At 45.2% G+C, this 25,907-nt stretch overlaps 1 protein-coding gene across 2 annotated transcripts in view; it reads right to left on the bottom strand.

The window, feature by feature from the left end:
- Positions 1-25,907, bottom strand: part of KCNH2 (potassium voltage-gated channel subfamily H member 2) — a 357,462-nt gene that overhangs the window by 52,487 nt on the left and 279,068 nt on the right. For both annotated transcript variants that reach the window (XM_069729246.1, XM_069729245.1), the window contains exon 6: positions 153-575. In XM_069729246.1, the coding sequence (XP_069585347.1) occupies positions 153-575 (423 nt within the window). The remainder of the gene's footprint in view (positions 1-152; positions 576-25,907) is intronic.

Genomic DNA, 25,907 nt, shown 5'->3' with positions numbered 1-25,907 from the left:
GAATCCCCGAGGAGCGTCTCTCACCTTTTCAGACTACGTTATCCGTATGTATCATATCACAAACAACATATCTCACGGCCAGGAAGAAAAGGGTGGAGCGTGGTGGCAGCCAGTGACAACATAACATACAGCAAAAGAGTGGACCACCTTACCTCCTCGGAGCCAGAGCCAAAAATCAGAAGATCAAAAGGAATGGCAGCCACCATGTCAATGAGGAACCAGCCTTTGAAGTAGTGTATGGCGATCTTGCCCGGGTGGCTGACCACTTCTTCATTGGTGTTGACGTAGGTGGTGCGGAAGTTGATGAGGATATCGATAATGAACATGATGTCAACCATCAAGTCCACCACACTGAGCGGGTTGCAGGAGTAGCCACAGTTTTCCTTCTGCTCCTCTTGGTCGTTCAGAAGGAAGGCAGCTGAGTATGGCGTGAAGATGGCGGTATAGATGACGAGCAGGAGGATGAGCCAGTCCCAGACGGCTTTAAAGGGACTATAGTGGAGAATTGTCCATTTGTGGATACGAGGAGCTTGTAGTTTGTACTCGGGAAGGACATCGGCTCCTAACGATAGGACCTGTAAAAATAGAAGATGCCACATATAAAATATCGTCAATGTATCATGTGGTCAATGAATGTCAAAGGACGAAGAAAATAATAAAAAGACCATTGCCAAAACCATCAACATACGAGCCCAAAACGACAACATGTTCTTTTAGCCAAAGACCCAAACTAACTATATTAGCTGTATTAGAAATGCAAAACTAAGAAATTGAAGACCACCTCATCCAGTAATCAGAACGAAAGGGGTTAGAAAAACACATCTGCTGTCTATCAAAAACATAACTGCCCATGGGTTACGTCAGCTGAGCAGCAATATCACACACATCTGAAGACAAGAGTGGCGCTCTTTTGGAACACAACCTTGATGATTCCTTTATGGACAGAAGACACAATCACCTGGTATCGGGGAATGTCAAAGAGTCTCAGGGTCCTTGTGTCCTATGATGTGTAAGTATGAACCACAACCAGAGGGTGACCCTAGTTTATTCAAAGTAGGCAACAATGAAAAGATGGCTTTGGCCTTCTAAACTTCTACGTTGATGTCACAAATGTTAGAACTTGTCTATTTTCCGCATGTGTGATACATAACAAGAAAATGTGTCTATGTCTCTCTGTCAATGGCAAATTTGCTTCCTAACCCATTATCCATTGTGAAATGCAGCTCCAAAACTCTGCTAATCACATGGTGATGCTCTCCAGTTGTGTGGAGTTACGGGAAGCTTTCCGCAGGGATCTGTGAAGATGTACGACGCTGACATTCATAGCTATATATACACAAGGAAGGGTCCCGAGGCTCACAGCTACCGACCCTGAAAATCACATCCGGGAAAGCGATGTCAGGAGGAAGGTCAAACAACAGCGCAGGACGCGGACACCATGACCCTCATCACCCTACATAACGTCATAGGATAAACCCCCTATATATACAGAATAGGGAGCAGCAATGGAGTGGCTGAAACTAATCGCATCATCTTTCTTGTAATCATATTCCATTTCCAGTGAAATCCAATCAGGAGGAGAAGTTAGCGACTCCCTCCATGACGGATGACCCAACCCTGATCTCGAGAAGCCCTAGAAATAAGAACGCCGCTATTTGTAATCATGGACAGTCCCTTTAAGAATATTTCATTGAGCTGTCACCTTTCAGGATGGACGGGAGATATCTAGTATGGCCACCTGTACACGTACCTCTGGGGTGGTCACTCATTAATATTAGATACTTCTCATGAATTGGATCTGAAGATAAAACAAGTTCGGTGGACAGCTGATCACCCATTGTGATTCACACACCTCCCGAATCACATGGACTGGATGATGAGGACTGAATCCCTCCTGATGACTACTGATGGGAAGGAAGACAATAGACAGAAAAGTCTACAGACCAGTGGTAACCAGTGCTAGAATCGGTTTACTTGGAAGACGCGAAGGGTTAATATTCTTCCCTTTGTGCTGCCTCCCTATTGACCAATAATCTGGAAACGCCATGAATCAGTCCGGGCCTCGCATTCTCCCGCCGCCTCCATGATATTTACAGGTCAATTACCGCTCTGCCGCACATCAGCCGGTGGTTGTAATAACCATCTCCATCCCTGGACCATCCATCTATAGCTGGATACTCGCCCCCCACTAGAATATATCTTATCCTTATTCATGTCTTGTCTCACCACTTCTATATTATCTGCCCTCCTAATGTACTCACTCTTAAGGTACCTTCACACTGGCCAACTTAACAACGATATCGCTACCGATCCGTGACGTTGCAGCGTCCTGGATAGCGATATCGTTGAGTTTGACAGGCAGCAGCGATCTGGATCCTGCTGTGCCATCGTTGGTCGGAGCAGAAAGGCCAGAACTTTATTTCGTCGCTGGATCTCCCGCAGACATCGCTGAATCGGCGTGTGTGACACCGATTCAGCGATGTCTTCACTGGTAACCAGGGTAAACATCGGCTTACTAAGCGCAGGGTCGCGCTTAGTAACCCGATGTTTACCCTGGTTACCAGCGTAAACGTAAAAAAAAAAACAAACACTACATATACTTACATTCCAGTGTGTGTCCTCCGGCGCTCTGCTTCTCTGCACTGTGTAAGCGCCGGCCGGCCGTAAAGCAGAGCGGTGACGTCACCGCTGTGCTTTCCAGCCGGCGCTAACACAGTGCAGAGAAGCAGAGCGCCGGTGGACACACACTGTAATGTAAGTATGTAGTGCTTGGTTTTTTTTTTTACGTTTACGCTGGTAACCAGGGTAAACATCGGGTTACTAAGCGCGGCCCTGCGCTTAGTAACCCGATGTTTACCCTGGTTACCAAGGGACTTCGCATAGTTGGTCGCTGGAGAGCTGTCTGTGTGACAGCTCTCCAGCGACCACACAGCGACGCTGCAGCGATCTGGATTGTTGTCTAGATCGCTGCAGCGTCGCTAAATGTGACGGTACCTTTACTTCTTTACTGTAACCCTCCTGTATTATCCATCCCCCACTTATATTATCTGCCCTCTCTTATATTATCTGCCCTTTCTTATATTATCCGCCCCTCTTCCGTATTATCCACCCCTCTCAAGTATTTTCCCCCCTCTATTATGCGACCCTTCCCTTTATTATTCATCCCTCCTGTATTATCCACCCTCCAGTGTATTATCCACCCCCTCTTGTATTATATGCCCCTCTCCTGTATTATCCACCCCCTCTCTTGTATTATTTGCCTCTCCAATATTATCCACCCCTCCCCTGTATCATCCGTCCCTCTACTGTATTATCTGCCCCTCTACTTTAATATTCGCCCCCTCCTGTATTATCCGCCCCCCCATATTATCTGCCCCTCTCCTGCATTATTCGCCCCTCTCCCATATGATCCACCCCCCTCTCTTGTATTATCTGCTCCCTACTGTATTATCCAGCCCTGCAGTATATTATCTGCCCCTCTCCTGTAATTGCTTCTCCTGTATTATCCGCCCCTCTCCTGTAATTTGTGCCCCTCTCCCGTATTTTGTTCTCCTCTCCTGCATTATCCGCCTCTCTTCTGCATTATTCGCCTCTCTCCCATATGATCCACCCCCCTCTCCTGCATTATCCGCCCCTCATCCGCTCCTCTCCTGTAATTTGTGCCCCTCTCCCATATTTTCTTCTCCTCTCCTGCATTATCCGCCTCTCTCATGTAATTTGTGCCCCTCTCCCATATTTTCTTCTCCTCTCCTCCATTATCCGACCCTCTCATGTAATTTGTGCCCCTCTCCCATATTTTCTTCTCCTCTCCTGCATTATCCGCCCCTCTCATGTAATTTGTGCCCATCTCCCATATTTTCTTCTCCTCTCCTGCATTATCTGCCCCTCATGTAATTTGTGCCCCTCTCCCATATTTTCTCCTCCTCTCCTGCATTATCTGCCCCTCTCATGTAATTTGTGCCCCTCTCCCATATTTTCTTCTCCTCTCCTGCATTATCCGCCCCTCTCATGTAATTTGTGCCCCTCTCCCACATTTTCTTCTCCTCTCCTGCATTATCCGCCCCTCTCATGTAATTTGTGCCCCTCTCCCGTATTTTCTTCTCTCCTGCATTATCCGCCCCTCTCATGTAATTTGTGCCCCTCTCCCATATTTTCTTCTCCTCTCCTGCATTATCCGCACCTCTCATGTAATTTGTGCCCCTCTCCCATATTTTCTTCTCCTCTCCTGCATTATCCGCCCCTCTCATGTAATTTGTGCCCCTCTCCCGTATTTTCTTCTCCTCTCCAGCATTATCTGCCCCTCTCCTGGGCATTATTCTGGTTTCTGAAGAGCAGGTAGATGGAAAAGGCTCCTGAATAGCCACAGCGCAACCTCCCCCCCACTATAGTTCTCTCTGAATGAGAATGATTGTCCTGGTGTTACAATGTTATCTTCCCGCACACTCAGGACACCTCATCTATTTCTGGAGACGCAGCTCCGGCTCCTCCACTAAATCCGCTGTTTGTGGCCATTGTTCATGGCAATGTTTTACAGCAAGAGCAGAAATCTGCAAAGCTAGCATAATTCTGCTCACCCTGGGGTGCGAGTGATGGAAGCAGCAATTTCACAATGTGCCAACACTGTATAGAAGACACGGCACCCCCGCCTGATCACAAGCCTCATATATACAGGATCATTCACATTTCAAGTAATAAAGCTTATTACATCCTGCATTATGTATATATAATACTCTGCAGCACTGGAGCATTGTAGCCTGCAGCCTGTTCATCACATTTCTTCCTCCTGAATCTTCTCTCATCACCTGTGAGTGATATTATTGAGAAGGGGAAGGGACAGCAGCAACTCGGAGATAAACAGAGAGATGGTGAGGGAACACTAAGCTAACATAAATGAATTCAAGTCTCAAGGTCCAGAAGAATTACATCCTTAGATACTGAAGGAGATAGCAGAGGAAATTATTCAACCACTCTCCATACTCTTTGAAAAGTCCTGGAGAATGGAAACATCCCAAAAGATTAGAGAAGAGCAAATGTTGTCCCTATCTTCAAAAAGAAGATGGAGCCAGGAAATTACAGGCCAGTGAGCCCTACTTCTATACCAGGAATGATCTTTGTACAAATTATTAAACAACATGTATCTAAGTATTCAGATAAGAATACAGTAATTAACCAGAGCCAGCATGGGGTTTTAAGTAATAAGTCATGTCAGACTAATCTAATTTTCTTCTATGATGGAATCACTAATTGGGTGGATCAGGGAAATGCAGTACATATAGTAAATCTCAACTTCAGCAAAGCATTTGATAAAGTATCTCATATGATCCTTGTTAAAAAAAATGACTATTATTGAATGGGCAAGGATACGGTTAAGTGGATTCATGAGTGGCTCAGTGATCGTACCCAAAAAGTGGTAATAAATGGCTGCACATCCAGTTGGAAGAGTGTTCCAAGTGGGGTACCACAGGGCTCTACCCTGACCCCAGTGTTGTTCAACATTTATCAATGATTTAGATGACGGAATTGAGGGTAAACTGATTACATTTGCTGATGACAAAAAGTTAGAAGGGATAGCTAATACTGGAGAAGACAGAGAAAGGATTAAAAAAGAGCTAAAAAAAACTGGAACTGTGGGCAGCAACTAACAGAATTGTTTTTAACAGGAAGAAATGCAGAGTTCTCCATCTAGGAAAGAAAAATGAAAAATGCATATACAGAATGGGAGGAATAGGGCTAAGCAATAGCACATGTGAAAAAGACTTGGGTATACTAATAGATCACATGCTGCAGAGGAGTCAACAGTGTGATGCAGCAGCAAAAAGTGCAAACAGTTCTAGGATGTATTAACAGAAGCATAGAGTCTAGATCATGTGAAGTCATTATTGCCCTCTACTCCTCCTTGGTCAGGCCTCATCTGTAATATTGGGTTCAGTTCTGGGCACCACATTTTAAAAATACATTGAAAACCTGGAGCAAGTAGAGAGAAGAGTGACCAGGATGGTGAGCGGACTGCAAAGTATGTCCTACCAGGAACGGCTTAAGCAACTGGGAATGTTTAGCTGCAAAAAAGAAGACTGAAAGGAGACTTAATAGCCGTCTATAAATATCTGAAGGGATGTTACAGTGTACAGGGATCATCTTTATTCTTATTTGCACATAGAAACATGAGAAGCAATGGAATGAAACTGAAAGGGAGAAGATACAGATTAGATATTAGAAAAAACTTTTTGACAGTGAGGGTGATCAAGGAGTGGAACAGATTACCACTAGAGGTGGTGAGTTCTCCTGCAATGGAGGTCTTCAAACAAAGGCTGGACAGACATATGTCTGAGATGATTTAATAAATCCTGCATTGAGCAGGGGGTTGGACACGATGACCCTGGAGGTCCCTTCCAACTCCAACATTCTACGATTCTATGAGGTGAAGACCACGTAACGTTATAGAGCAGGTGGACCGAGTGCTGAGAGAAAAAAAGTTACCACTGCTCTGCTGACCCCATAACTGCAGAGTCCAGACCTCCTCTGGTATCTGAACAAACACTATGCACCCACCGGGAGCTCCATGGCTCAGCAGCTGCATGCAGCCGTATATCACCAAGCACAATGCCGAGCATCGGATGGAGTGATGTAAAGCCGCCACCACTGGACTCTGGAGGAGACGTGTTCTGTGCAGTGATTTATCACACTTATCTATCTGAGTCTGATGGAGGAGTCTGGGTTTGATGATTACAGGAGGACGCTACCCCCTGACTGCAAATGGTGGAGGGGGATAATGCTATAGGCTCTTATCAGGGGGCGGCCTCGGACCCTCAGCTCCAGTGATGGGAAAGCATAAGATGTGGACAATTGTAGCTTCAGCTTTGTGGAAACAGTTTGGGGGAGACCCTTATCTGTCCCCCATAACTGTGCCCAGAGCAGAAGGGCCATACAGACATGGAGGAGGGGGGGGGAACATGAGCGGTCGCACAGACCCCAGACACCATCCACCAACTATAATGGAGACTGTGAGCTCAGCCTCCCCCAATATAAGATTAATTCCAGACCCTCCTAATAACCAGGATCCCCATGTGTCTCTGCTGGCGCTGTGATTCCTTCCATGGCTGCGGCATTTCGCTCACATGGAGGGGCCGATCATTAGAGACTCCCGCCTTCACAGCCAAGAAGCGATCAATCGTGTACGCTCTGAGCGACAAGATCAATACCGAGCAGAGAGCTGGAGAGACGGAAAGCACAGGAGACCTCACAGCACATCTCAAGCACCAAGGCTAAACCTCCGCGCGTCCTCAGGGGCTGTGCAGGCTCCTGCAGAGTGACTTCAAGGGAAACTCCACCCAAAAATATATCATTGCTTTATAGATTTATGTGGTTATAGGGCAGTGCAAAAGATAAGACCGCTACAACACCGCCTCTTATTAGTGCAAAATGTTAAGAATGGAAAGTTTGTGGGTTGTATCTGCGCTGCCTGGTGATGACGAAAGATCAAATGTCAGAGATAAAGTGTTGTTTTTTTCTACGCGTTTCAAAATGTAGCCCACTTCTTCAGGAAACAAAAACCATATATCTCTTATTAGCACAAAAAAAACATTTATGGAATCTCAAGACAAATATGATTAGACAGAAGCAGATATGCTAACATTTCTAAGGATGCTTGAGCCCCACCAAGGAACGTCCCACTTTTCTAGTAAAGCCCCTAGTCAGCCATGGAATACTCAGATTTAGGTGGGGTTTCGGTAACCCGTCTCCTTTCGGTCCAGGAGTCCCCAGAAATCTGAACAGTTCACACCTATACAAAAGTAACCTAAGTACCCAGACAACACTGCCTCTTCACCCACGGATACATGTGTCCGCATCCTCCAATACTAGCAGTGCACAGACCACAAGAAGTGACCACAGGGTCCAGCAACTATTAGGTCATCTGTAAAAAAAAAAAAACTACTGACGGAACAGAACTACAGATCTATTTAAAAAAAAAAGGATGTGTGAATAGTTGATATTCAGTTTAATGAAACCACTGAGAATCAAACTTTGCATTAGAATTTTAGTTCATCAGAAAAATAATTAATAAATAAAACACAAAACTAATGAAAATATCCTGGACAAAAATAATGTTACTCCCAGAAAAGATTCAATGTATTTTGACTATAGGGACATGTGAAACTAAGGCGTGTTCTGTCATTAGCATCACAGGTGTCTACAGACTTTGTAATCAGTCGCCTTTTTGAGTGGTGCAAAGTAGTCACTGTGCTGTTTGTGATCACGGTGTGCACTGAACATGGAGCAAAGGAAGGGGAGCGTTGTCTCAGGAGATTACAAAGAGAATGATAAGGCAATAAGACATCTCCAAACAGCTCGATGTTCCTCTTATTACAGCTGCACATATTCTTCAGAAGTGTAAGATCTATGGCGCTGTAGCCGACCTCCCTGGACGTGACCGCAAGAGCAAAATTAATGACAAAAAAGGAAGAGACGGATAATGTGAATGGGAACCACATAGCCTAGAACAACTTCCAGAGAGATTACCATCCGTCACTGTCTTGGCCAAAGTGGACTTCATGGAAGACAAGCAAGGAGGACATCACTGTAGAAAGCAAATCATAAAAAAATGTGCCTGAAATTTGCCAAAATAGCCACAAAGCTTCTGGGAGAACGTCCCAGAATTGGAGCTTTTTGGTGTCACATCAGCTGCAGGTTCACAGACGCAAGAATGAAGAAAAGCACGTAGTACCTGCCATGAAACATGGAGGAGCTCAGGGATGTTCTGGGGCACACCAGTTACCGTCCATCTGGCACAGGGGTCTTAAACCGTAGGGTACAATGAAATCTCAAGAACATCAAGGTATTCTGGAGTCAAGTGTGCTGCCGAGTGTCAGAAAGAAGCTTGGTCTGCTCAGAGGTCATGGCTCCTCCAACAGGATAACAACCCAAAACAGCCAAACCATCCAAGAAGGACTGAGAGCAAAGTATGGGAGTCTTCTGAAGAGGCTTCTGTGACCCTGATCTAAATCCTACCAGACATCTGAGGACGGAGCAGAGACCTGCAGTCTGGAGAAGACGAGGAGCCGTCTGCTCATGAGGAGCGGCCAAGATCCCTGTGAACACAGCAAAAGGTCGTACAACAAAATCTAAAGTTAAGGAACCACCATCAATCCAGAAGCAAATCCTCATTCATACGACTGATCTTCAGGGAAGTTACACTGAAAGTTCCTTTTGTCAGGTTCCCATTATTCCGTGACCGTTGTGGGGTTTTCTTACTTTACCACGAGGCACCAACATTTTTTTTTCATGTGTGCATTGACACCAATTTGAGTTTTTAAAATCAGCAAATCTGTGGTTTTGATATCTTTTCTCTCCTCATGGCGTTTACCGTACCGGATAATTAATTTTATGTTTTGTAAGATAAGAATTTTACGGATGTGGCGATACCAAATATGCATGCTTTTATGTCTTTAGGGGGAGGGAAATCCCTTTTTTTTTTTACTGTTTGTTTTTAATTCTTTTCTATTTTATTGTTTAGTCTCCTCGGGGACTTGGTCTTTGCCATACTGTTGTATTGTGGTCTATGGTGTAAATGATGGTGTCCTATAAAGCCCTGCCTAAAATGGCAGCCATGGAGGCCTCGGGGGACTGGGTGGGCTCAGCTTCCATGTTTTTCTTGCATCTGAGAACTTAGAAAAGATAAAACCCCGGCAAGTGAAAGTCTCCAGCAGCTGAACCTTCTACGCCTCCTATGGAGCCGGGATTTGTGGGGGTCCCAGAATATCTAGATGATTCCTGCCTTACACCACACACTAATCAGTCAATATTGGCCCCGCCGTGTATTACGGCGCGGTTGGTGGGTTATTGATCTGTGTAAGCGCTCGGTCACATGACGACTTCAGAGCCGGGAATCGTCTGCTCCATTTACTACCCAAATACACAGCCGAACGCTGGATGAATGCGAAATCCACAGAAGAGACCAGAAAACCGCCCCGGTGACCAATCTGCTTTTATGTCCGTTATTGAGGCAGGAGGATTCGGCTGCGGGAAAGACATGGAGAAAATTTCCTTGAAAATAAAAAAAATTAAAGGGGCATCCATTTTTTTTTGTAGGGGTCTTGGCACTTGCTAATGCATCATGGGAAATAAATGAATTGTGAATGACTCTTAATTCTAAGACCTAGTGACTGGGGAAGTGTTAGTCCATCTGTCTGCAGGGCTTGTCTAGTATGGAAGTTACATCACTAGTATAATTAGTGCCAAATCATACCGTACAGGGCACCATATAGCGCCATACACCCGCCTAAGTAATAGTGCTATACCATGTGGATAATAACCTGAACAGTGCATTAATAGCAGCGCCACATACTGCCTAAGTGAACACCACTATACAGTGCCCAAATATTACCGCCATACAGTGACCAAAAAACACTTCTATACATGAGTCTAAACCAAATATATTACATTGTACAGTGCCAAAGTAGTAATACTACAACCATAAACTGCTAATACCTCCATACAGTTCTCAAATAATATTACCCTGCTGCGTCACACGAAATCTAAGTCAATACTACCATACAATGACCAACAAATACTAACAAACGGTGGCCACAAAGCACTTTCATACTTCATTAAAGCACAATTTTACACAGTACCGCCATCACCATACACTGAAAAATAATGTACTGCACAGTGTCTGAGAAGTAATGCAACAACCATGTAATGCTAATACTAGTATACAGTTCTTATATAAAACCACCCAACAATATCAAAGTGAATACTGCTATACAGAGTCCAAGTAATACTGCTATACAGTGTCCAAACAACACTTTACTGCACACGTGTCATTCACAATGCTATATACCACTGCCACAGACACTGACAAAATCTACTGTGCAGTTATAAGCATAAGTGCCGCTAAACAAGTACATCCATATAGAACTCATGTAATACCTCCATATGGTGTTCAAATAATACTGCCCTATAGTGTCACACATTATTAAAGTATATAGTTCCGCCATCATAATTCAAGGAAAAATAATATACTGAATGGAGTCTAAGTAGCAGTGCTACAACGTAAGTGCTACTGTAAAGTGCTCATTTACTACAACCATACCGTGCTGAAATAACATCTCCCTACAGTGAATATCGCCATACAGTGCTGAAATAACATCTCCCTACAGTATCACCATACAGTGCTGAAATAACATCTCCCTACAGTGAATATCACCATACAGTGCTGAAATAACATCTCCCTACAGTAAATATCACCATACAGTGCTGAAATAACATCTCCTTACATTGAATATCGCCATACAGTGCTGAAATAACATCTCCTTACAGTGAATATCGCCATACAGTGCTGAAATAACATCTCCTTACAGTGAATATCGCCATACAGTGCTGAAATAACATCTCCCTACAGTGAATATCGCCATACAGTGCTGAAATAACATCTCCTTACATTGAATATCGCCATACAGTGCTGAAATAACATCTCCTTACAGTGAATATCGCCATACAGTGCTGAAATAACATCTCCTTACAGTGAATATCGCCATACAGTGCTGAAATAACATCTCCCTACAGTGAATATCGCCATACAGTGCTGAAATAACATCTCCTTACATTGAATATCGCCATACAGTGCTGAAATAACATCTCCCTACAGTGAATATCGCCATACAGTGCTAAAATAACATCTCCCTACAGTATCACCATACAGTGCTGAAATAACATCTCCCTACAGTGAATATCACCATACAGTGCTGAAATAACATCTCCCTACAGTGAATATCACCATACAGTGCTGAAATAACATCTCCCTACAGTGAATATCACCATACAGTGCTGAAATAACATCTTCCTACAGTGAATATCGCCATACAGTGCTGAAATAACATCTCCCTACAGTGAATATTGCCATACAGTGCTAAAATAACATCTCCCTACAGTGAATATTGCCATACAGTGCTGAAATAACATCTCCCTACAGTGAATATCACCATACAGTGCTGAAATAACATCTCCCTACAGTGAATATCACCATACAGTGCTGAAATAACATCTCCCTACAGTGAATATTGCCATACAGTGCTGAAATAACATCTCCCTACAGTGAATATCGCCATACAGTGCTGAAATAACATCTCCCTACAGTATCACCATACAGTGCTGAAATAACATCTCCCTATAGTGAATATCACCATACAGTGCTGAAATAACATCTCGTTACAGTGAATATCGCCATACAGTGCTGAAATAACATCTCCCTACAGTGAATATCGCCATACAGTGCTGAAATAACATCTTCCTACAGTGAATATTGCCATACAGTGCTGAAATAACATCTCCCTACAGTGAATATCACCATACAGTGCTGAAATAACATCTCCTTACAGTGAATATCGCCATACAGTGCTGAAATAACATCTCCCTACAGTGAATATCACCATACAGTGCTGAAATAACATCTCCTTACAGTGAATATCGCCATACAGTGCTGAAATAACATCTCCCTACAGTGAATATCGCCATACAGTGCTGAAATAACATCTCCCTACAGTGAATATTGCCATACAGTGCTGAAATAACATCTCCATACTGTGAATATCGCCATAAAGTGCTGAAATAACATCTCCCTACAGTGAATATCGCCATACAGTGCTGAAATAACATCTCCATACAGTGAATATCGCCATACAGTGCTGAAATAACATCTCCCTACAGTGAATATCGCCATACAGTGCTGCAATAACATCTTCCTACAGAGAATATCGCTATACAGTGCTGAAATAACATCTCCCTACAGTGAATATTGCCATACAGTGCTGAAATAACATCTCCATACAGTGAATATCGCCATACAGTGCTGAAATAACATCTCCCTATAGTGAACATCACCATACCACGCTGAAATAACATCTCCCTACAGTGAATATCGCCATACAGTGCTGAAATAACATCTCCCTACAGTGAATATCGCCATACAGTGCTGAAATAACATCTCCCTACAGTGAATATCGCCATACAGTGCTGAAATAACATCTCCCTACAGTGAATATCACCATACAGTGCTGAAATAACATCTCCCTACAGTGAATATCGCCATACAGTGCTGAAATAACATCTCCCTACAGTGAATATCGCCATACAGTGTTGAAATAACATCTTCCTACAGTGAATATCGCCATACAGTGCTGAAATAACATCTCCATACAGTGAATATTGCCATACAGTGCTGAAATAACATCTCCCTACAGTGAATATCACCATACAGTGCTGAAATAACATCTGCCTACAGTGAATATCGCCATACAGGGCTGAAATAACTTCCTCCCTACAGTGAATATCGCCATACAGTGCCGAAATAACATCTCCATACAGTGAATATCGCCATACAGGGCTGAAATAACTTCCTCCCTACAGTGAATATCGCCATACAGTGCTGAAACATCTTCCTACAGTGAATATCGCCATACCGTGCTGAAATAACATCTCCATACAGTGAATATCGCCATACAGTGCTGAAATAACATCTCCCTACAGTGAATATCACCATACAGTGCTGAAATAACATCTCCATACAGTGAATATCGCCATACAGTGCCGAAATAACATCTTCCTACAGTGAATATCGCCATACAGTGCTGAAATAACATCTTCCTACAGTGAATATCGCCATACAGTGCTGAAATAACATCTCCATACAGTGAATATCGCCATACAGTGCTGAAATAACATCTCCATACAGTGAATATCACCATACAGTGCTGAAATAACATCTCCCTATAGTGAATATCACCATACAGTGCTGAAATAACATCTCCCTACAGTGAATATCGCCATACAGTGCCGAAATAACATCTTCCTACAGTGAATATCGCCATACAGTGCTGAAATAACATCTTCCTACAGTGAATATCGCCATACAGTGCTGAAATAACATCTTCCTACAGTGAATATCGCCATACAGTGCTGAAATAACATCTCCATACAGTGAATATCACCATACAGTGCTGAAATAACATCTCCCTATAGTGAATATCACCATACAGTGCTGAAATAACATCTCCCTACAGTGAATATCGCCATACAGTGCCGAAATAACATCTTCCTACAGTGAATATCGCCATACAGTGCTGAAATAACTTCCTCCCTACAGTGAATATCGCCATACAGTGTTGAAATAACATCTCCCTACAGTGAATATCGCCATACCGTGCTGAAATAACATCTCCCTACAGTGAATATCACCATACAGTGCAGAAATAATACTGTTATACAGTGGCCAAATGATGAGGTTGCCGCTGTGTGCAGACTATGGAGGTGGCGAGCAGCAGCTGATATTCATGGGTCTGTTGGACAGGTAAGTGCTTTTCAGGCAACCACTTGGGGTCTCCGTACATCCGGGGGAATTTATGCAGCATGAAGGAGATTATACAGCAGTACTGAGCAGTGTAGCTGTGAATTCAACACCATAACGAGATAAAACATTTACTAGAAAGGTGCGGCAGAAAGGACATTATACAGCAGTATTGAGAAGTATAGCAGTGGAGTGAGATAAAACACATACTAGAAAGTATCAGCATGGATGACACTAAACAGCAGTACTGAGCAGTATAGCTGTGAATTAAACACCATACTGAGATAAAACATTTACTAGAAAGCAGCATGGAGGACATTATACAGCAGTACTGAGCAGTGTAGCAGGGAATCTAGCAGTGGAGTGAGATAAAACACGTACTAGAAAGCAGCAGCATGGAGGAGATTATTCAGCAGCACTGAGCAGTGTAGCAGGGAATCTAGTAGTGGAGTGAGATAAAACACGTACTAGAAAGCAGCATGGAGGACAACATACCGCAGTACTGAGCAGTGCAGCTATGAATTCAACACCATAACGAGAAAACATTTACTAGAAAGGTGCAGCATAAAGGACATTATACAGCAGTACTGAGCAGCGTAGAAGGGAATCTAGCAGTGGAGTGATATAAAACACATACTAGAAAGCAGCAGCATGGAGGAGATTATACATCAGTACATCATTGCTAAGGAGAGTAAAACTAATCCCAAACTGTTCTTCAACTATATCAATAGTAAAAGAATAAAAACTGAAAATGTAGGCCCCTTAAAAAATAGTGAGGAAAGAATGGTTGTAGATGACGAGGAAAAAGCTAACATATTAAACACCTTTTTCTCCACGGTATTCACGGTGGAAAATGAAATGCTAGGTAAAATCCCAAGAAACAATGAAAACCCTATATTAAGGGTCACCAATCTAACCCAAGAAGAGGTGCGAAACCGGCTAAATAAGATCAAAATAGATAAATCTCCGGGTCCGGATGGCATACACCCACGAGTACTAAGAGAACTAAGTAATCCAATATATAATTGCATAGAATACTACTTCCTGCAATTTGTGCCAACTTCCTGTCCGGAGTTAATGTCCGGAGCTAATGTCCGGAGCTAATGTGCGGAGCTAATGTCCGGAGATAATGTCCGGAGCTAATGTCCGGAGATAATGTCCGGAGCTAATGTCCGGAGATAATGTGCGGAGCTCATGTCCGGAGCTAATGTCCGGAGCTAATGTCCGGAGCTAATGTGCGGAGCTAATGTCCGGAGATAATGTCCGGAGCTAATGTCCGGAGATAATGTCCGGAGCTAATGTCCGGAGATAATGTGCGGAGCTAATGTCCGGAGCTAATGTCCGGAGCTAATGTCCGGAGATAATGTGCGGAGCTCATGTCCGGAGCTAATGTCCGGAGCTAATGTCCGGAGATAATGTCCGGAGCTAATGTCCGGAGATAATGTGCGGAGCTCATGTCCGGAGCTAATGTCCGGAGCTAATGTCCGGAGATAATGTCCGGAGCTAATGTCCGGAGATAATGTGCGGAGCTAAAGTCCGGAGATAATGTGCGGAGCTAATGTCCGGAGCTAATGTCCGGAGATAATGTCCGGAGCTAATGTCCGGAGATAATGTGCGGAGCTCATGTCCGGAGCTAATGTCCGGAGCTAATGTGCGGAGCTAATGTCCGGAGATAATGTCCGGAGCTAATGTCCGGAGATAATGTCCGGAGCTAATGTCCGGAGATAATGTGCGGAGCTCATGTCCGGAGCTAATGTCCGGAGCTAATGTCCGGAGCTAATGTCCGGAGCTAAAGTCCGGAGATAATGTGCGGAGCTAATGTCCGGAGCTAATGTCCGGAGCTAATGTCCGGAGCTAATGTCCGGAGATAAGTGACGTCAACAGTGTCCAGTGTCTGATTGGTTGCCGCCTGCTGCGAGCGACCAATCAGAAACGTGCCGTACTGTGACACACTCCGCCCGCCATTTTGGTGTGATTTTTGAATTTTTACCTCACAGCAAGTTTCTACTGCGTGGAGGCGGGCCCAGTGACGTTGCTCTTCAAGCTCCTGCCGAATTTCGTCAAAAAAATGATAATACCATTTACCAAAACTATATATATTTAGTTGTGAAGTGGTTCAGTGACATTTTCACACCAATTTTGAACTTTTGTTTGGTGTTTTCTCCATATACTGCCTATTATTCACTGACTGTTTATACTGAGAGACTGCCGTTTATTAACCTCTTCTTTGCCACATTGGGTATATTGCTCTATTATTTGCCACATAAGGACATTGTCCATTATTGCCCAGCAATTTCTCTGCAATATAAACTGCCTATTTATTAATATCTGCATTCCTGCAAAAAACTATTGCCTATTATTAACTGGCTATTTTCCTACTACCTGACACTGCCCACAACACGCAAAGTTGTCGTCTGATGTCTTTCATCCCTCCCCTCATAAGCATGTTCATGAATCCTGTGTAACTGTACCTTAAATAACAAGAATTGTCAAGAGCTGGTGAGTGCAGCCATTTTTTGTTCTTTCTTACTATTATTTATTAATTGTATTATTCTTACATTTGAATAAATAAAGTATATATGGATTCTAGACTCCCGATTCTTTAGAATCGGGCTGCCATCTAGTGTAATAGATAAACCATTATTTCTTATTTTTAGTGACTCTATAGCGACAGGGTCTGTTCCGCAGGACTGGCGCATAGCAAATGTGGTGCCAATATTCAAAAAGGGCTCTAAAAGTGAACCTGGAAATTATAGGCCAGTAAGTCTGACCTCTATTGTTGGTAAAATATTTGAAGGGTTTCTGAGGGATGTTATTCTGGATTATCTCAATGAGAATAACTGTTTAACTCCATATCAGCATGGGTTTATGAGAAATCGCTCCTGTCAAACCAATCTAATCAGTTTTTATGAAGAGGTAAGCTATAGGCTGGACCACGGTGAGTCATTGGACGTGGTATATCTCGATTTTTCCAAAGCGTTTGATACCGTGCCGCACAAGAGGTTGGTACACAAAATGAGAATGCTTGGTCTGGGGGAAAATGTGTGTAAATGGGTTAGTAACTGGCTTAGTGATAGAAAGCAGAGGGTGGTTATAAATGGTATAGTCTCTAACTGGGTCGCTGTGACCAGTGGGGTACCGCAGGGGTCAGTATTGGGACCTGTTCTCTTCAACATATTCATTAATGATCTGGTAGAAGGTTTACACAGTAAAATATCGATATTTGCAGATGATACAAAACTATGTAAAGCAGTTAATACAAGAGAAGATAGTATTCTGCTACAGATGGATCTGGATAAGTTGGAAACTTGGGCTGAAAGGTGGCAGATGAGGTTTAACAATGATAAATGTAAGGTTATACACATGGGAAGAAGGAATCAATGTCACCATTACACACTGAACGGGAAACCACTGGGTAAATCTGACAGGGAGAAGGACTTGGGGATCCTAGTTAATGATAAACTTACCTGGAGCAGCCAGTGCCAGGCAGCAGCTGCCAAGGCAAACAGGATCATGGGGTGCATTAAAAGAGGTCTGGATACACATGATGAGAGCATTATACTGCCTCTGTACAAATCCCTAGTTAGACCGCACATGGAGTACTGTGTCCAGTTTTGGGCACCGGTGCTCAGGAAGGATATAATGGAACTAGAGAGAGTACAAAGGAGGGCAACAAAATTAATAAAGGGGATGAGAGAACTACAATACCCAGATAGATTAGCGAAATTAGGATTATTTAGTCTAGAAAAAAGACGACTGAGGGGCGATCTAATAACCATGTATAAGTATATAAGGGGACAATACAAATATCTCGCTGAGGATCTGTTTATACCAAGGAAGGTGACGGGCACAAGGGGGCATTCTTTGCGTCTGGAGGAGAGAAGGTTTTTCCACCAACATAGAAGAGGATTCTTTACTGTTAGGGCAGTGAGAATCTGGAATTGCTTGCCTGAGGAGGTGGTGATGGCGAACTCAGTCGAGGGGTTCAAGAGAGGCCTGGATGTCTTCCTGGAGCAGAACAATATTGTATCATACAATTATTAGGTTCTGTAGAAGGACGTAGATCTGGGGATTTATTATGATGGAATATAGGCTGAACTGGATGGACAAATGTCTTTTTTCGGCCTTACTAACTATGTTACTATGTTACTGAGCAGTGTAGCTGGGAATCTAGCAGTGAGTGGAGTCAGATGAAACAGGTACTAGAAGCAGAAGCATGGAGGACATTATACAGCAGTGCTGAACAGTGTAGCTGGGAATCTAGCAGTGGGTGAGATAAACCTCTAACTAGAAATCAGTACCAGGATCCATTTCTGTGCATCTTTCACTCTGCTCCTCCATACCACTATCACTACCTACAGACTTTAATAGGCATCTGTAATCTGACACCTCAGTGAGCCAGCTGTCCATTTTGTTGTGACAAAGGTGGATTTTATCAATATTTCAAAGTGAAGGATGAGTGCAGGACGCGGGGTAAGAGGCGGCTCATAGGTGACATACAAGTACTGTAATGTGTATGAGGCAGGAAAGGCCACAGAGCGCCGATGACCCAGAAGTAAAGCCGGGGCATGCGCTCTACGGCAGGGTAGAGAGAAGAGCGCCTGTGCGGGAGAGTGATCGGGGGGCACTGTGAGAAGAGCGCCTGTGCGGGAGAGTGATCGGGGGACACCGTGAGAAGAGCGCCTGTGCGGGAGAGTGATCGGGGGACACCGTGAGAAGAGCGCCTGTGCGGGAGAGTGATCGGGGGACACCGTGAGAAGAGCGCCTGTGCGGGAGAGTGATCGGGGGACACCGTGAGAAGAGCGCCTGTGCGGGAGAGTGATCGGGGGACACCGTGAGAAGAGCGCCTGTGCGGGAGAGTGATCGGGGGACACCGTGAGAAGAGCGCCTGTGCGGGAGAGTGATCGGGGGACACCGTGAGAAGAGCGCCTGTGCGGGAGAGTGATCGGGGGACACCGTGAGAAGAGCGCCTGTGCGGGAGAGTGATCGGGGGGCACTGGGGGAAGAGCGCCTGTGCGGGAGAGTGATCGGGGGGCACTGTGAGAAGAGCGCCTGTGCAGGAGTGATCGGGGGGCACTGTGGGAAGAGCGCCTGTGCGGGAGAGTGATCGGGGGGCACTGTGAGAAGAGCGCCTGTGCGGGAGAGTGATCGGGGGGCACTGTGAGAAGAGCGCCTATGCGAGAGTGATCGGGGGCACTGTGAGAAGAGCGCCTGTGCGGGAGAGTGATCGGGGGGCACTGTGAGAAGAGCGCCTGTGCAGGAGTGATCGGGGGGCACTGTGGGAAGAGCGCCTGTGCGGGAGAGTGATCGGGGGGCACTGTGAGAAGAGCGCCTGTGCGGGAGAGTGATCGGGGGGCACTGTGAGAAGAGCGCCTGTGCGGGAGAGTGATCGGGGGGCACTGTGAGAAGAGCGCCTGTGCGGGAGAGTGATCGGGGGGCACTGTGAGAAGAGCACCTGTGCGGGAGAGTGATCAGGGGGCACTGTGAGAAGAGCGCCTGTGCGGGAGAGTGATCAGGGGGACACTGTGAGAAGAGCGACTGTGCGGGAGAGTGATCGGGGGCACTGTGAGAAGAGCGCCTGTGCGGGAGAGTGATCAGGGGGCACTGTGAGAAGAGCGCCTGTGCGGGAGGGAGAGTGATCGGGGGGCACTGTGGATGATGTAGGATGCGTCATTCACACGAGAACGGGGAGGGGGAATGAAAGAGACAAGGAGGCAGCGGAACAAGACCAGCGATGCCCATTGGACCAGAGCGTGACATCTATGGGTGTAATAAAAGGTCTTTTTTGGGATCTGCAGATGGGATTGGGGACTTCTTTACAGCATTCTAGTACGCTATATAAAGGGTCTTAATGGTGGTGGTCCCACTTTATATGGGGAAAACCTGACGGCAGGTTCTCTTTGGGTATGTTCACACGTTCCTGATTTCCATCCTTTTTTTTTCAGGACTGTTTTTTAAAAAACTGCAGCTCTTGGCAGAAAACGCAGGTCCTTTTTTTGTCCTTTTTTGATGCGTTTTTTGATCTTTTTTTTATGCAGTTTTCTATGCAGAGTCTGTGTGTTTTCTAGGAAGTTTTTTAGGGTTAAAATGGCTGAAAATACCCTAACCCTACCCCTAACCCTATTCTAACCTTAGTGGAAAAAAAAAAAATTCTTAATTTTTTTTTATTGTCCCTACCTATGGGGGTGACAAGGGGGGGGGGGGGGCGTCATTTACTATTTTTTTTTATTTTGATCACTGAGATAGATTATATCTCAGTGATCAAAATGCACTTTGGAACGAATCTGCCGGCCGGCAGATTCGGCGGGCGCACTGCGCATGCGCCCGCCATTTTGCAAGATGGCGGCGCCCAGGGAGAAGACGGCCGGACGGACACCGGGACGCCGGGTAAGTATAAGGGGGGGAGATTAGGGCACGGGGGGGTGGGGACCATTGGAGCACTGGGGGGAGGCATCGGAGCACGGGGCGGTGGGATTGGAGCACGGGGGGGCGGGATCGGAGCACGGGGGGGCAGCCACACTCCGCCCACGCACTTCCGCCCGCTTCCCCGCACTTCCTGCTGCAGCGGTTCTGCACCACAAACCGCAGTAAAACCCGCAGATATTTTTTTCATCTGCGGGTTTTACTGCGGGTTTGACCTCACAATGGAGGTCAATGGGTGCAGAACCGCTGCGGCTCCGAAAAAAGAAGTGACATGGTACTTCTTTTTTCCCGCAGCTATTCAGCGCGGCTTTTTTTTTTATTTTCCGCATTGTGGGCACAGCAGTTCCTGTTTTCCATAGGGTACAATGTAATGTACCCTGCATGGAAAACAGCTGCGGACCCGCAGCGGGAAAATCACGGCAATTCCGCATGAAAAAAAGGATCGTGTGAACATGGCCTTAAACCCTTTAATGACCGGGCCAATTTTTAGAATTCTAACCACTGTCCCTTTATGAAGTTATAGCTCTGGAACACTTCAATTGATCCCACTGATTCTGAGACTGTTTTTTCATGACGTATTGTACTTCATGTTAGTGGTAACATTTCTTCTATATGACTTACGTTTATTTATGAAAAAACAGAAATTTGGCAAAATTTTTTACAGTTTTGCACTTTTCAAACTTTCAATTTTTGTGCCTTTAAATCAGAGATATGTCACACAAAATAGATAATAAATAACATTTCCCACACGTCTACTTTACATCAGCACAATTTCGGAAACATATTTTTTTTGTTAGGGAGTTATAAGGGTTAAAAGTTGACCAGCAATTTCTCATTTTTCCAACAAAATTTACAAAACCATTTTTTTTAGAGACCACTTCACATTTGAAGTCACTTTTGAGGGGTCTATATGACAGAATATGCCCAAAAGTGACACCATTCTAAAAACTGAACCCCTCAAGGTGCTCAAAACCACACTCAAGAAATGTATGAATCCTTCAGGTGCTTCACAAGAACTAAAGTAATGTGGAAGGAGAAAATGAACATTTAACTTTTTTCACAAAAAATTTACTTTAGAACCAAACTTATTTATTTTCACAAGTGTAATAAGTGAAAATGGACCACAAAATTTGTTGGGCGATTTCTCCTGAGTGCTCTGATATGTGGGGGAAGCCACTGTTTGGCGCATGGCAGGGTTCAGAAGGGAGGGATCACCGTTTGACTTTTTCAACGCAAAATTGTCTGGATTCGATGGCGGGCGCCATGTCGCGTTTGGAGACCCCCTAATGTGCCTAAACAGTGGAAACCCCCCAATTTTAACTCCAACCCTAACTCAGCCCTAATCCCAACCCTAACCACGACCTTATCCCAACACAAACGTAGCCCCAACACAACCCCAACCCTAGCTCCAACCATAACCACAGCTCTAACCCCAACCCTAACTGCAAAGAATGGAAAAAATAGTTTTTTATTATTTTTACCTAATTAAGGTGGTGATAAAGGGGGGTTTGATTTACTATTTGTTTTTATTTTGATCTCTGTGATGGGGTCTTTCACAGTGATCAAAATGAACAAATAGGAAAAATCTCCTATGGTTGCCGGCCGATCCTGGCAGGTGCACTGTGCATGCGCCCACCATTTTCTTCCGGGAAGATGACGTGGGGGGCAGCAGCAGGAGGATTCGGGGATGGCGGAGGTACCGGGGGGGGGGGGTCTCGGGGGACCCAATTTCTCTCTCCTCTTGTATCCTAGATCATATCAGAGGAGAGAAAAATGAATGGAAAACCGTGACAGGTGTTGGTAAAAACCGACCCTAATCATGTTCTTCGGGATCTCACCTACCCCAAATAGCAGAGACCCCGGGGATTTTCTGGCACTGGGGGGCCCTATACACATTAAGGGGAATCTGTTACTAGATTTTTTGCCACCAAATCTGAGAGCAGCATCATGTAGGTACAAAGACCCTTATTCCAGCGATGTGTCTCTTGCTGGGCTGCTTGCTGTAGTTTTGGTAAAATCACTGTGTCACGAGCAGGAGATTAAGACTAGTAAACATGCTTCCGTGTAATCTTCCATATTAATAAGCTCTGTATAACCCTGCACCCAGCACTGACAGGCAGATTTCTGCCTATGCACAGTGTATACAGAAAGCAGCCAATCAGTGGTGTGGGTTAGGTTTATTTTGAAGTCAGCATTCAGAGAACTGCTAGATCTGCAGCGGATAAAACTTTTCTTTTTTTTTTTATATATCAAAACTGCAGCAAGCAGCCCAGTAAGTGATAAATCACTGGAATCAGAACCTCCTCTGATCCGTCAGATGGCGGTAGCAAAAATGTGCTGACAGATTCCCTGTCTGGCAGCACAAAATGACTGTGCAAACCAAGCTCAGGCGCTCACTGTACCCTAGGCGTTGCTGAGCAGTTCAGCGCATCTTCCATGTAGATAGTAGGGGGCACCTCACTGCTCGGCCACACCGAGGGTGCACTCTGCGCCTGTGCTTGGTGCTGACAGGCAGAAGATTCATCTGCAGCAGCTCGCTGAGTATTTCCCAGTTAAAGAGATGAAAGTATACACAGATATATAATACAAAATGCCGTTTTTTTCCATTTGTCCTTTGGGCTGAAATGCGTAGTGATTCGCAGAGTCCCAGCGATCTCGCGCCTGTAGCAAATGTTACAGCGGTGCCGGAACGTTTCCACCGTGCGCGGACAATACATTCATCGGCGTTAGATCCCGGCTCTCCCACTGATCGACACCACAATACGTCAGATTCTGCCGCTTGCTGCGACTTTATCAGTGCGACGGTCTCTTAAATGTTTTTGCCTTCTGAAGTGGCGCCATTATTTTCCTAATCAGCTTAATTTCCACTGTTATGCAAATGAGGATCGGCGCAGTTTTTTTTATAGACGCGAGTGCTGGAAACGGCTACAATGTAACAATTTGATATTTTAGATATAATTTCTTTATGATATTAAATAAACACAATGTTTGACCTTGAGTCGTCCTCCGCTCTTAACTTAGACGCAGTATTTTTTTAGTTGTTCCCTTAAATACCAATATGACTGTCTCTTTATGAGGTTGTCACCCAGCTTTCCAGGACTCCTGACCGGTAAATCTGCCTAGTTATGCCGTGCTACATGGAGGATGGAAAACTAATGCCAACTGGAATTAATAGATAAAGAGAAGGAAAAAAATCAACAGCAAGCGGGGCAGTCGCGGGGCCAACGATGGACGCTTACCGGCTGCAGCGTGTTCCGCAGGTCCATGGAGACGCACCTTCTACAGCCTGGACCTGATCACACACCAAGCTCCTTCCTGGAAAGAGGGCACCTCCCGCACACAACAGCTGTGCCCTCTATCCCCTGGGATGGCACGAGGCAGACATGAAAGTACAACAGAGGACAGACAGGACAGGAGGGACCGAACACAATGTAGAGGGATCAGGAGGGGCACAGAAAGAAAAGGGAGAAGAGACAAGGGGCCAAAAGAGGCAAAGGGGGAGAAAAGACGAGGGGCAAAGGGGGGAGAAGAGACAAGGGGCAAAGGGATGAGAAGAGACAAGGGGCAAAGGGATGAGAAGAGACAAGGGGCAAAGGGGGGAGAAGAGACAAGGGGCAAAGGGGGGAGAAGAGATGAAGGGCAAAGTGGGGAGAAGAGACAAGGGGCAAAGGGGGAAGAAGAGACAAGGGGCCAAAAGAGGCAAAGGGGGAGAAAAGACGAGGGGCAAAGGAGGGAGAAGAAACAAGGGGCAAAGGGGGGAGAAGAAACAAGGGGCAAAGGGGAAAGAACAGACAAGGGGTAGAAGACAAAGGGCAAAGATGGAAGGGAGACAAGGGGCAAAGGTGTGAGAAGAGATGAGGGGCAAAGGGGGTAGAAGAGACAAGGGGGAGAAGAGACAAGGGCAAAGAGGCAGAATAGTTAAGAGGCAGAGGGGGAGAAGAGACAAAGGCAAAGGAGGGAGAAGAGGAGGGGCAGAGGAGGGAGAAGAGATGAAGGGCAAAGGGGGAGAAGAGACAAGGGGCAAAGGTGGAAGGGAGACAATGGGCAAAGGGGTGAGAAGAGATGAGGGGCAAAGTGAGTAGAAGAGACAAGAGGCAAAGGGGGAGAAGAGACAAGGGCAAAGGAGGGAGAAGAGATGAAGGGCAAAGGGGGAGAAGAGACAAGGGGCAAAGGTGGAAGGGAGACAAGGGGCAAAGGGGTGAGAAGAGATGAGGGGCAAAGTGAGTAGAAGAGACAAGAGGCAAAGGGGGAGAAGAGACAAGGGCAAAGGAGGGAGAAGAGATGAAGGGCAAAGGGGGAGAAGAGACAAGGGGCAAAGGTGGAAGGGAGACAAGGGGCAAAGGGGTGAGAAGAGATGAGGGGCAAAGTGGGTAGAAGAGACAAGAGGCAAAGGGGGAGAAGAGACAAGGGCAAAGGAGGGAGAAGAGATGAAGGGCAAAGGGGGAGAAGAGACAAGGGGCAAAGGTGGAAGGGAGACAAGGGGTAAAGGGGTGAGAAGAGATGAGGGGCAAAAGGGGCAGAAGAGACAAGGGGCAAAGGGGGAGAAGAGGCGAGCGGTAAAGGTGGATAAGAGATGAGAGGCAAAGGGGGAAGAGACAAGGGGCAAAGGTGGGAGAAGAGACAAGGGCAAAGAGGCAGAATAGTGAAGAGGCAAAGGGGGAGAAGAGGCAAGGGGTAAAGGGGCAGAAGATACAGGATAAATGGGGAGAAAAAACAAAGGCAAATAGTTGAGAAGAGACATGGGGCAAATGGGGTTGAACAGACAAGGGGCTAAGAGGAGAAACAAGAAAGAGGAAGGATGCACTGAAATTAGGAGATAACAAAGAGTCAGAGGTGAACAGGATAGAAAGTAGATGAAGAGCAGGAAGAGATAACAGCAGAGAGAAACAGAGACAACAGGAAAAGAGAATAAGTTAAGACTATCTTCACATGTCCAGCAATGATCCATTAGAAAGGACCCAGCAAAAATCCATTAGAAAAAAAGTTGTGTTGACACAACCTTTTAATCCGCTGATCTCTGGATCCATTTTTTTAACACTGGAGTCAATGAATTCATTAATGCCGCAAGGAAAGTAGCTAAGGAGCAGAGACAAGAGTTGCAAAAAGGATAGAGAAAGAGAAGAAAGAAAGAAGAATTAGAGAGGAT

The sequence above is a fragment of the Ranitomeya imitator genome, chromosome 6 (assembly GCF_032444005.1).
Source record: "Ranitomeya imitator isolate aRanImi1 chromosome 6, aRanImi1.pri, whole genome shotgun sequence".
Lineage (NCBI taxonomy): Eukaryota > Metazoa > Chordata > Amphibia > Anura > Dendrobatidae > Ranitomeya > Ranitomeya imitator.
Note: the sequence above shows the minus strand (reverse complement) of the source record. Positions and strands in the feature narration are given on the sequence as shown.